We start from the raw sequence: 13,933 nt of genomic DNA on the forward strand, positions 1-13,933 counted from the left end.
TATATATATATATATATATATATATATATATATATATATATATACAAATGAGGTAATATATATAATACTTCACAGAGGCAACAATGGTGTAGTGACTAGTACTAATCTTAGAGTTACAAAGACTTACAATTGAATCCTGCCTCTAATCCTTAGTAGTAATGTGACCACCTGCAAATAACTTTATAAAGGAACTAATCACATAGTTATCTTATGTCCTCCAGCAGTATTAGGCAGCACATGGTAGGAAAAAAGAAAGCAGGAGATATATACTGCCTGAAATTGGGCTTTAGCAAGGTATAAGCAGCAAAAGGAAAAATAGGTCCTACAGAAGAGTATAAAATCCAAATGGCTAATTATATAATCAAGATTTCAAGAAGAAAAAAGGAAGCCAGAGAAGGGGTAAAATGGGCCAAGGAAGACCACGAAGGGATGGAATACCTTAGGGTCAGAATGAAGACAGAAACCAGGTTTAAGGAAGAAGCGGAATAAGTGGTCATGATCTGACAGGAATTCCACAGTTTCAAATCTCAATGGTTTCATGGGGTAGTAAGACCAAAGGTAAGACTAGATACATGTGAGCACACACACTGTACTGGGCAGGGCAAGTTAGACAGATGAAGTAAACCACAAAGAAAAGGTTGCTAAAAGTGGCAAAAAAAAAAAAAAAAAAAAGACAATCTGAAATGATAGCAAGGAACAAAGAATATGTCTACTTTTTTTTTTTTTTAACTGTCCTATAATGTCAGGGGACAGAAGAAAAAGTATGCTCCATAATGTAGTTTCTTCTGGAAGAGACACATATCTGTGAATGTAAGAAGATGGAAGGAATGTGAGAGGAAAAGTTCTAATACAAAGTTCAAATCATTTTGCAGCACACTATTAGAAATGGAAACAGAATGTGTGCACAGTATTTATAACTGATCTTTTTATCTTTTTTTCCTGAGACTGAGATTACTTCCAGAAAGTATGAAAGATTACTCATGTTTTTTACCATCTACTTGTGAGTTATAGTTCCCTAAGTCTCTGAGGTTGTGGCTAATTAAACAGCCTATTAACTAAGAACAAAGATCATACTTCAAGAAAGTACTTAAGTGTTTATCTACTCCTTTTATTGAGATCAAGGAATAAAAGTTTCATACTATAAGACTGGAGTAAAGCAGAACTCAGCAGAATTCTACTGTAACTATTCTATTGTATTGTACATAATTCCATTGAAGCTTGCTCTAAAGTGTAGCAAGCTTGGTGCTTGTGCTAACATTCAAATAGATGTCCAGGTAAAAAACTAAATGGTTTTGTACCAAAAGACACCCATCTATTCTATGTTAAATTCTTAGCTTCCCTATGAATCAAAACTTCATTTTAACTAACATTTTAAGAACTACAAGTTTATCTTGAAGGCTATAATTACATTTCAACTTAAACCAAATACTCTAATCTTTAAATATCTCTCAAAAATTCTACTGGTAATCAAATACATCTTACTCTTAAGTGAAAAAAAAAAAAAGGAAGTTGACAACAGTTATAAATGATACTTTATAAGATAAAAAGATCAGGAAGTGATGATGAAAGTAATTGGTTAATATTTTTCTTGGGTTTTAGTTTTTTTTTCTTCCTTTATTTTTGTTAGGAAGAGTAATTTTATAATAAGGTAGTTAAAATACAAAATCATTACTTCAGAAAATATGTTAAATGGGCTTTGTCTTTGAAATCTATTTTATTTAGAAGTTGAAAATCAATGTGAATTAATTTTTTTAAATGTGGATTCATTTCCAAAAGAAACCTGACCCATAACAATTTCATAATTGAGAAACTGTTAACAAGGAGGGAAAAAAACCCATGGAGAATACATTGATAATATATAAATTTTAAGTAATTTTAAAAATAAACTTTGCATACTAGTTATTTTTGAAACAGCCCTTGTGCTCATACTGATTAACATTTTTTCCCCATCCTGAACCTTAAAAAATAATTGTTTCATACCATGGAGAAACCAGTTTAAGGATACAACTCAAACTTACTATGGATACCATTGTAAAACTACTTCTACTAATAAAAGCCACCTAATCAAGTATCATCTTTAAAAAATTTTAAGACCTAAAAAAATTTTTATTGGGAAGGCTGCTTCAAAATGGTTGGGTTTTGTGCTAAAGTTTACATGTATGCCATCTTTAAAATTAGACATGCTATAAAAATTCAAAGATCAATAAGGACTACTTATTTAGGAAACTTTTCATGAAAGTGATAAGACTTGACTTTGACCTGGAAAAATAAGAAAGAAGATATTGGGGAATGGGTAAGCTAACAATAGCAAAGATTAGAATAGTCTGTTAGGGAGAGGAGATTTCAGCAGTTTTGTCATTCAATTCCTCACTGTCATTCCTTTTATCCAATCTGTTGCCAGGTCTAGTATATTCTAACTTCCCAGTATCTTTCAAATAAACTCCTTTGACATAGTCCCTACTGTACTTGAGGTCCTCTGATCACTTCATACCTGGAATATTGCAAAAGTCTTCTGATTAGACACCCTACTTTTTCCTATCCTCAATCCCACTTAGCTTTCATTCAGTTACCAAAGTGATTTAGTCTGACTATATCAAAGCTTAGGTACAAGTCTGACTATATCACCTCCTATACAACAAACTCTAGGATTTATTATCTCCAAGGCCAAATATAAAATTCTCTTTAGCTTTTAAAGCTCTTCACAATCTGGATCCTTTCTTTCTTTCCAGTTTTCTTATATTTTATTCCCCTCCATACATCATATGACCCAGTGACACTAGACTTTTCTGTTCCTCAAAGAAGATACTCCATCTCCAGATTCCAAGAATTTTTCATTGGCTATCTCCCATGCTTGGAATACTCTCTCATCCCTATCATTTTAGCTTCCTTGAAGTCTTAGTTCAAATCCCACCTTCTGCAAGGACCCTTTCTTGATCCCCTTTAATGCTAATGTCTCTCCTCTTAGACTGTATCTACCTGATTATCTTGTTTCTTTAGAGTTGTTTGCATGTTGTTTTCTCCACTGGACCATGAACTACTTGTGAGTGTTTTTGCTTACCTGAATATCCCCAAAGCTCAGCACAGTGCCTGGCACATAGTAGGTGTTGTTAAATGCTTGCTGACCTAAGCATATGCAGATTGCCAAAAACTTTTGTTCCAAGTAGAGGAATTTTTTTATTCTGTGGCCAACAGGGAACCACTAAAGTTTTAGAGCAGAGAATGGATATTTTAGGAAGATTCTTGTAACAAATTAGTATGCAGTCTGAACTGAAGGTAAAGAAATAGACTTATGGCAAGAAAACTACAAGGATTATTATTCTACTTTGCACTCAGAAAGTAATAAAAAATAATTGCAATTAATGATAAGGAAGAGAAAAACATTCAAAATATACTTTAGTGATGTCTGATTTTATGAATGTAGTTATTCCCTCAACTAATTGTTAGAATAAGCACTGTATGATTTAGTAGATGGTCTTCAAGAAATACTCAAAAATTCAGTTCACAGAGGCCACTTGATAATGAGGCTTTCAAACTTGGACCTCTACTTTCAGATATATTATTCAAGTCTATATTTGAAACTTTCCAGAACATGGCCTTTAAGAATCCAGCATCATCTTCAAACATTATAATTTATTTATTGAGAAGTAAATTTAATCATGATAAACACTTTGGTATTTAACTGGTATTCAACCTGAAACTAAATGCTAAATAAAACTTTAAGGAAATTTTTAATGAAAATTATCTGTAGTAACAGAATCAATGAGCTGCTTTTTAAAGATAGTTTTAATCTTTTTAGAAAGAAGAGAATTATTTTTTCTTGAAAAAGTACAAATGATTTAAATATAAAAGGAAATGAACAAGACCAATAACTAGTCCAATTGTTTCTACAATATTAAATTCAAATATTGAAAAATTTTCAAAGAAGCAAGTCTCTTTTTCAAGTGATTTTTTCCCCTTAGCGCACTGATAAGGGAATTGCTTTACATATTCATATAGTTTCACATACAACTACCATATATATTTGAAATTATAATTATTTCTAGGTGTCCTGGGGTGAAAATTCTAACATGAATTCTCAAAATTAAAAAAAGTTCCAGCATAATTTCTAACAGGAAGGAGAAACTAATAAAATTTCTAGTGTTTCCTATGCTTTATTTTCAAAAAGAGCAGGTTGTGCTAAAGTTCCTTCCAACAGTAACAGTTATCTTCTTCACTGGCATATGGCACTTAGTATCTTATTATTCTTAAAGATGGATAAGAAGGATAAAATACATTTAATCACCTATAATTCTTTCTATTTGTTGAATGGATAATTTCCATCCACAGTTGTACTGCTTACATAAGAGTAGAATGAAGACATGATATGTTTATCAAATCTGCGAATTACAAAACTCTAAAGGCTAGATAGTTAATATACTAGATACTAGAGTTGAAATAAAAAAGAAGCAACCCTTATAATACCAGAGTTAAGTTTAACATGAAATTTAATAGGGATAAATATGAAGTCTTACACTTGATTTAAAAATATCAATTTCACATAATATGATAAAAGAAAAAGAAGCATAGTGTAAAGACTGCTCGATTTGTGGTCAGAGGATCTGGGTTCAAAGCACCAACTCTGCTACTTACTACCTGTGGGACCTTGGGGTAAAGTCACTGAACCTCTCTGAGATAAGAAACATTTATTAAGCCCATATTATGTGTGAGACACTGTGCTAAGCACTGGGGATTCAAAGAATGGCAACTCCTAATCTGATTCCGCAATGGCTGAAAACAGTAACATTGATTCTTTGTGACAAAATTTAGCTTTAAGTTATAAGAACATTTGGAATTCAGATAAGAATGCTAGGTCAAGTCATAATTTAAAACATTTGCAAGACCATTCTTTAGTTACAGTGTAAGTGGAATACATGTTTTTGGTAAAAGTCAAACTAGATGAACATGAAGGTCTCTTCTAATCATGGAATTATGATTCTAAGACTCCATAGGTAGTCCCAGAATTCTGTCATAGTAGGACCTTAGAGATTTCCTAGTACAGCACCTCCTTATTTTAGAGATGAAGAAACTGAGGAGAAGATAGGGTTAATAATTCGTTATAATAGACAGTGTGTGGGACTCAAATGTCAGGAAGAAATGCATTCTAGCCTTTCCTCACACTTGTACTAATTGTGTGACAAATCACTTAGTCTCTCTGAAGGATATTTTCCTCATTTGTAAAGTGTGGGTAATAAGAGTTCTAACCTTATAAGATTGGTGAGGATCAAGTTAGATAATGTATGTAAATGTAAAGTGCATTGCAAACATTCAGTTCTATGTGAATGTAAGCCATTATTTTTTTGGAATATAAACTCCTTCAAAGCAAATACTATTTCTTTTTTTTAATGCCCAGTGTACACAGCAGCTACTTAATAAATGCCTGTTAAATTGGAAAATAAATAAAACATTTGCAAGGATAATTTTCGATGTTTGCAAAATAACCATTTAGAGCTTTTAATACTTTATCCTCCCCTGCTTTCAATAATACTTCTTCAAAATTGGCATAAATGAATACCAGTGAAAATGTTAATTATGAATGATTATTATTAAACACTTAAAAATTTAAAAGAGGAGATCTTTTTCCAGGACATTAAAATAAATCTATTTTTCAAATGTATTCCTGCTCCTCCATCCAAACAGTATATACTATTAAAGCTTTGTTATACTATCAGGTTAGTCCATTAACTATCCTTTATATCATCAATAGAGTGAGTCTAAACAATTCTTAAGATATGCCATTAATTGGCTGAGTGTTTCAATAATACCCGAAAACTCCCAATATTTAAATATGGCTTTTTAAAAAAGTTAAATATAATAGGTAAAGTGCTATACTAACTCAAAGAAAAATCTCACTAAATAAGCAGTAACTGTTATCAGAAGGAACCTCTAAAGACCTGACTGGATGGCAAAATCCCAAATTTGTTGGCCATACTATAAAGTTAGATTAGCTGATAAATATTTAAATTAAACATTTAATTTTCTCCTCCTTTTCCCAATAACTGTAGTAATTGGCACTGACCTAATAGTCTATTAATCTGTTTATATTAGCTATTTTAAAAGCACAAAGATCAGCAACCACATATAACTCATTAAATATCAGAAATGTTTTTGCAACTTGAAAAGATTCTAATAAGATATTCTGCTTGTGGAGTGACTGACTTTCCACATTGTACAGAAAAGAGGACTTCATAGGGTAAGAATTATTAGTTTTACTTAGAGGGTACAAGAAAAGCCTAACTTCAAAAAATACTTCAGCATGGAATAAAAGAAAATCAAAATTCATTAAAAAGGTGGGGCTGAAAAAATTAAAATAACTTACTTTGTGGAATGCAATTTTTTAATGTTAATATACAAAATTTTGAATTTATATTTTTCCAATTAACCTAGTTGTTATAATGTTTATATGTTTATATATATACATACACACACACTTACTGAGCACTGCTACAGCACCAGACTCAAACAGGAGACACTCTTCCTTATTTCTAGATTCCACTATGAGACTGAATGGTGCAGGATCCAGTTTCTGAAAGATTCGAAATCCTTTGCTGAACGCCATTCTCTCTTCGAGGTAGCCCTGGAAAAGTCAAAAGCAGCAAATGTTTCCCTCTGCAGTACTGACCGCAAAGCACCAAGAAATTCCTGCCAGATTTTGCGTGGGTCTGTCTGTCTGTCTGATGATGGAGAAGGGAAAAGGAAAGAGATAGGTAAGAGATACTGAAATGAAAAAATAAACCATTACCAAAAAAAAAAAAAAAAAGGGAGGGGGGGAACTCTCGGTTACCGTGAAAAAACAGATATTTAGAGATGCTTGCAGAACAGGAAAATTAACAAGAGTTCATTTATTTAGGAATGAATTGGGGAGGGGAGAAGGACAGAAATAGACAGACAGAGAGACTGTACGTAAAGGAAACTTCAATTGGCCCCAGAGGGAGGAAGAGGAAGGGAAGGAATTGACGCGGAAGGTTAATATGGAAAATGCCAATTCGGGGAGTAGGGAGGAACAAATAAGATTATCCTACAAAACCTCCGGAGGGAAAAGAAATACAGGCAGGCGGGCAGAGGTCACCAGCTTCCTTTCAAAGACCCTCGAACCCCGAGATTCCAAGCAAAGCAGCTCCAAGGTTCTGACGAAGGGAGAACTGCTCGGGGAGCCCCCAGCCCCCCATTCACATACACGCACAAATCGGGTAAAACACGGGGAAAAAGCTGTCGCGCCGTCCAACACCACCCCCATCTTCGCCGGGGCTGTCACTCGGGAACGCTAGCTCCCCGAGGAGCAAGCGAATCCCCTCCATTGTGAGCGAGAGAAGAGGACTCGGCAGCGGCGCGCTCGACTGCTGCCCGGCCACCCATGACAGCGTCTGTCACGACCTCCTCGGGGTCGCTCACAGCCGGCTCCCTTCCTCCCCGCTCCCGCTGAGAGAAGCCGCCGCCCCACACGGGCCTCTACCTCTAACTGAGCCGCCTTGGGAGCTGAAAGGCTTCTCCTCTGGTGACCTGAGACTCAGCCTGCGCCCCAGCCAGCACGCCCACCGTGGGCTCGCCTTCTCTTCTTCCGCCGGCTCCAGCAGCCCCACAACCCAGCAGCCCAGCAGCCCAGCCGCCTAGACTGCCTGCGTCCCTGGCTCTGGCGCTACCGCAGCTGCCGCCGGCACCGCCTCTGCCGGAAGCGTCACTTCCGCTCTGGAGAGGCCATCTCTTCCGCATTGCGCAGACTACAGAGCTGGAAGGGCCCACCCCGCGCGGGGGTGGATAAGAGATGGGGAGGAGCTTAGGGAAGAGGCGGAATGAGGGGACCCGGTGCCTCCGAGAGGCGTCTATTTCGCTTTCCTTCTGCTGTTTCCCCAAATCTGTGACATCGCAGAGCCGGAGACCTCCAGCCTTCTCCGCGCTCTTTCCCAATACTGAGGATGTTGGAATTAGGAGGCAATGTCCTGTTCTCTCCCATGTGTGGAGATCTTAAGCAGTGTTCTCTCTCCTGAGGGCAACATGATTTTAAAAGAAAAAAAGAACCTTGTCCAATTTCTGACTTTCGATTTTGTCTGCGATACCCCAAAGCCACTCTTTGAAAGCGGTGGTCTTCGTTCCCCTTCTGGTTGCACATTGGAAGCTCCTTCCGAATTTTTCCTGTGCCTCGTTTTCTTAGATCCTCTCCTCACCCCCATTCCTTTTCCAGCATTCTTTTTAGTGTTATCTTCCCCCAATTAGGACGTAAGCTCCTGAAGGGCAAATACTGTTTGGCGGTTTTTTTTGGCTTGTATTTATATTCCCAGTGCTTGACACAGTACCTGGGTCACAGTAATACACAGTAATAACAAATGCTTGTTGACAAAACTGATTATGGGGAAGTAGGGTTAAGGTGATTTCTCGGAAGTTTTGGCATAAAAATTAAGCGATTGGCCTAGATGAAAGAGATGAAATTAGCTGCCCTAGTGAGTCAACTGCAAATGGAACTTTAAGCCTACTGTGGAAAGAAATGTTTTTTTTTTTTATTAGAATACTAAAATTTAACTGAATTTGGATCATTCAGTATATTTATTTAAAATCTTGGCAGCCAAACATGGATATTCGCTTCAAAATTTTCCTTACTTTGGGACAAACATACCATCTTTAAAAAATTTTACAATTTATATTAGTTCTCAAAAGTGTGGCCTGGAGACCTGGCCCCACTGGGGGACATCAAGACCCTTTCAGTGGTCTCAAAGTTCAATACTGTTTTCATAATATTAAGAAGATATTTGCCTATTGACATACTCCTTCCTTTTTACCCTACATAATTAGGTGATGAGGCCAGATTTTGACATTATTCAACCAAAACATGTTGTAACAGATTGAATGCAGAAACATCTGAGAATACAGCTGCCTTCTATTAATCCAGATAAAACAATGTCACCTTTCTAATTTAATTTTTTGGGGGGAAGTTTGGCTCTTTTTCATTTAAAATGATCTGCTAATATTAAGTTTCAGTAACTTAAAATGAACATTTTAAATTGTTAGTTTCCATTTATAATAAACATTGATGCAGTTTCAGTATCTTAAAATGAATATTTTAAATAATTATCAGTTTCAATTTATGATAAATATTGATGTGATATAACCCACAAAAATAATCTTTGGTGTCCTCAATAATTTTTAAGAGTAAAGAAGATGAGACCAAAAAGGTTGAGAATTTCTGATTTAGAAGATGAGTTCTTAACCTGTTTTGGGTCTTGTATCCTTTTGGCAGTCTAGTGAAGTGTATAGGCCTCTTCTGAGAATGTATTAAAATATAAAATATAAAAATCCATAGGATTATAAAACAAATTATGTTGAAATACAGTTATAAAGCACTGATTTAATGCTTATTATGAGCCAGGCATCATGCTAAATACTAGAAATTCAATATAAGCAAAAAGAAAGATAATCTCTACCATTAGGTGTAAATTGTCCAAGAGGAAGCAAAGAGTAAAGTTTGGAGAGCCAAGAGTCAGCAGCCCAGCTAGGTTAGAAGTGAGCATGGCTGGACTGAGTATTTAATCAAATGATGATTGTGGAAAAGGCAAAGGTGGAAAAGTCTGGAGTCAAGGCTGGAGCCAATTTTGAAATGATCAATATATTTTTCCAACCCAGGTTTGGCCCTAATATTTATTCACTATTTTATGTGGTCCAGAATACAGAGCAAAATGATACTTGTATAATGCTGTTATAGGAAGAAATTTTAATATAAATTCCTAGACTTAGATGAATTGATACAAAGTGAGGTGAACAGAAACAGAGTACACACACAGTAACAGCAGTATTATAAGGATGATTAATTATGAAAGACTTGGCTACTCTCAATTAACACAATAATTTGGGGGCAGAGCTAAGATGGTGAGGGAAATGGCAGGAAATCACCTAAACTCTCAAATTCCCCTCAAAACAACTTTAAAGTCAATGAATTTAAATAAATTCAAAAAATGAATTCTGGAGCAGCAAAATACACAAAAGGATATAGTGAAAATTTTGTATGCCTAAGAATACTTAAAAAGTTGGCAGAAGGGGGCAGCTGGGTAGCTCAATGGATTGAGAGTCAGGCCTAGAGACGGGAGGTCCTAGGTTCAAATCCGGCCTCAGACACTTCCCAGCTGTGTGACCCTGGGCAAGTCACTTGACCCCCATTGCCCACCCTTACCACTCTTCCACCTAGGAGTCAATACACAGAAGTTAAGGAGTCAATACACAGAAGTTAAGGGTTTAAAAATGTAAAAAAAAAAAAAAAAAAAAAAAAAAAAGTTGGCAGAAAGGATCTGTCACATCAGAGTAAGAAAGGAACTCAGGTCAGAGCAAGAATGCCCTGGCAAGACAGCACCAGGCTACACCTTGAGAAGCCAGCATTAAGACCAAGTCCTGGCCCAAGCCAACAGCAAGGCCCTAGGGGACAATTAAATCTGAAGCAGCAGCTTCTAGAGTTCTCAGATGGTTAAAAGAGTCAAGATAATTTGTCAGAAAATTACAGGGGTCCATTTTCTGGCACTGGGTAGAGGACTCTTTTATTGCCAATACTTGGATCTAGATCTCAGTCCCAAGTCCTCAGAGCTTGTGGCTACAAGAGAGCTGGGACTCTGGTCACAGATCCAGGACAGAGAAGAGTGCTTGTGGTCACTCACAGACCAGAACACAGGTCAGAAGAGTAGTTAGTAAATACATGTCCTTAGGGTACACCACCTTGGAAGAACTGAACGTTTAGACCCTCAGAACTAGCTCTGGGAAAACCTGCACACACAAAAAAAATCCTTGATGTGTGGGAACATGCCCCCTCCAATCTGGTAGTGGAACCCAATTTTAACATAAAGTACAAAGCAAAGAAATAGTCTAGAAAAATAAGCAAACAACAACAAAAACAAACCTGACTATATAAATTTAATATGGTAACAAGAAAGGTCAAAACACAAGCTCAGAAGAAGGTAACAAATTCAAAACTCCTACAATCAAAGCCAAAATGTGAATTTGTCTCAGGCCCAAAAAGAATTCCTGGAAGAGTTCAAAATAAAAAACTTGGGAAAAGAAAATTAGAATGAAACAAGAGGCAAACTGCTCAGCTCCTACATACCAACTCCAAAGAAACTCTGACATTCATGCCAGATCAAATAAATTAAGGGTAGAGAATAAGTATTTACATAGAGTTTACCATGTGCCACTGTACTAAGCACTTTTTTTACACTTATCTCATTTGATCCTCACAATAGCCTTCCAAGGTAGGCATTATTATTTCCATCTTTTTACAGTTGAGAAAACTGAGGCACCAGAATTAAGTGACTAGAGTCACAGGGCCAGTAAATATCCGAGACCATATCTGACCTCAGTCCTGACTCCAGGTCGTGCTCAATCCATTGTCATCAGCTGCCTCCAGTGATCAAGTCTATTGGTGGAGTTGTGAATTGATCCAATCATTCTGGAGAGAGCAATCTGGAACTATACCCAAAAGGCTTTAAAATTGTGCATACCATTTGATGTAGCAATACCTCTACTAAGTCTGTATTCCAAGAGATCCTCCCCAAAAAGATAAAGGACAAATTTCTACAGAAATATTTATAGCAGCTCTTTTTGTGGTAGCAAAGAATTGGAAATTCAGGGAATGTCCAACAACTGGGGAATGGCTGAAAATGCTGTGGTTTATGACTATAATCAAAAGCTTCTGTGCTACAAGAAATTATGAGGATGATTTCAGAATAGATCCAGAATTGTACACAGAAACTGAAACATTGTGAAGTGATCAAATGTAATTGACTTTGCTATTAATAGCAATGCAATGATCCAAGACATCCCCGAGGGACTTATGAGAAAGAATGCTATCCACATTGAGAAAGAACTGTGGGAGTAGAAACACAGAAGAAAAACATATCACTTGTGTATATGGATATATGATTTGGGGTTTTGGTTTCGAAAGATTACTCTATTACAAAAATGAATAATATGGAAATGGGTATCAAGTGATAACACGTGTATAACCCAGTATAATTGCTTGTCAGCTCTGGGAGGAGGGATCAAAGAGGGGAGACACAAAAAATGAATCATGTAACCATGGAAAAATATTTTTAAAAAAATAAGAATCAAGTTATCACCTCCTGGATGTCATAGAAAAAAAAGTAGAGCTCTCAAGTTTAAAGAAAAAAATACTTCAAGGATGTAGAATATAATCCATGTATTACAAGGACTACAGACAAGACCACACGAGGTCTGTCAGCTTGGTAACGGAATAATATATTCCAAAAAGCAAAAGATATAACCTCATAACTAAAAGTAACTTATCCCACAAGGTTGAGTTTGATTCTCTGGAAGGCAGGGCATGGGACAGGTTGGTGGGAAGAAAAGGAGTTTTAATTTGAAGTAGAGAACTTTCAAGCACTTCTGACAAGAGATCAGAGCTGAATACAATCTGAAATATAAATCCAAGATGGAGAGGCCTAGAAAGGTAAATATATTTGAACTGAAGAGAAACTGAATGGTATAGTACTCCAATTCTAAAAAAGGAAGAAAACAAGTGCCCCTTCTGAAACTTATTCTCTTCAGATGGTATTGAGGGAGTTAAATACTATTTCTCATAACTGGGATATATGAGAAGAGTGGAGTAATAATAGCATTTAAATTTTGCAAGGAGTTATGTTTACAAACAGGAAGGAAGGGGTGTAGAAAGTGGGTATCATGAACCTTATTCTATATGAACAAAAGAACATTTGAATACACTAGTTTAGTGCCTAAATACATCAAATTCAATGGGGAGGGGGAGGGAGAGAATAAAAGGAGAGGGGACATTAGGAGAATTTGCAGGAGAGAAAAGCTACAAGCAAAATGAACGTCGTGATAATGAAGGGGAGGAGCAGAGAAGTAGAATCCAAGGGATTATCTTAAGTTTGCCTCTTAAGACTGTTGGGAGTCACAATGTAGATCAAAGCATACTATTTTTCACTTTAGTTTGTTTTTATTTTGGATTTATATGAGTATTCTCTCATGACCAAAATATGGAAATGTTTTACATGATCATACATATATATCCCAGATCAAACTGCTTATCATCTCTGGGAGGGAGATAATTTGGGTCTTATAATTTTAGGAAAAGTATATTGAAAATTGTTATTACAATGGGAAAATAAAAACAAATTCTAGCATCAACGTAAGAGTATTATTGTGCCACAACAAACAGCAAGAGACAATTCCAGAGAATTCTAAGTAATGTGAAGTAAACAGAACCAGAACAATTTTTAGACAAGGAAATCAGTTAAGAAAAATGGAAAAACTTAAGAATTCTATCAATGCAGTAACCAGCTATGTCTCCAGATGACCTATGATGGAGCGTATTACTCACCACCTGACAGAGAAGCAATAGACATAATGACATAAAAAGACATTTTTGGCCCCTGTGGATGTTCACTTGATTACTTGCTTTAATTCCGCCCCCCACCCCCGCTTCTTTCTCCAGGTTAACAGGGAAGGATAGGGTTAGTAAAGGGGTAAAAAAGGGCCAGTGAAGTTATTTTGATGCCAAAAAAAGGCTTTTGAGACATTTTTAAAAATGCACAGTTGAGATGGAAGCACAGATAAGCAATGCCAGTTATGAAAGTACTGTGTGGAATTTATTATATATTCTTTTTTAAAAGCAAGTGGTATGGGGATTTGCAGTTTTAAAGGGAATCTGTTTTATTATTTGTAATGGAAAGGCTCATTTTTGGCATTAAAGTTCAGAATTAAAAAAAAAAAATAGTTCCTGGGTTCTAATCCCACCTACCACACCTATTAACTGCTGATCATGGTGGGCAAGTCACTTAATTTTGCTGTCCCCTAACTCATCAGAAAATAGATAAATAACATTTGTAAAATCTCACAATGCTCAATTCAACAAGTATTATTGGTTTTATTATGTTTGTTATAAAGATCA

At 36.1% G+C, this 13,933-nt stretch overlaps 1 protein-coding gene across 1 annotated transcript in view; it reads right to left on the bottom strand.

Annotated features, from left to right (window-relative positions):
• The window catches only part of SYNJ1 (synaptojanin 1), a 141,535-nt gene extending 134,804 nt beyond the window's left edge, over positions 1 to 6,731 (bottom strand). The window contains exon 1 of the mRNA XM_044670207.1: positions 6,472 to 6,731. Coding sequence (XP_044526142.1) covers positions 6,472 to 6,595 — 124 coding nt within the window. The 5' untranslated portion in view covers positions 6,596 to 6,731. The remainder of the gene's footprint in view (positions 1 to 6,471) is intronic.
• Between the last annotated feature and the right edge of the window lie 7,202 nt (positions 6,732 to 13,933).

This window comes from Gracilinanus agilis, chromosome 3 (assembly GCF_016433145.1).
Source record: "Gracilinanus agilis isolate LMUSP501 chromosome 3, AgileGrace, whole genome shotgun sequence".
Classification (NCBI taxonomy): Eukaryota; Metazoa; Chordata; class Mammalia; order Didelphimorphia; family Didelphidae; genus Gracilinanus; species Gracilinanus agilis.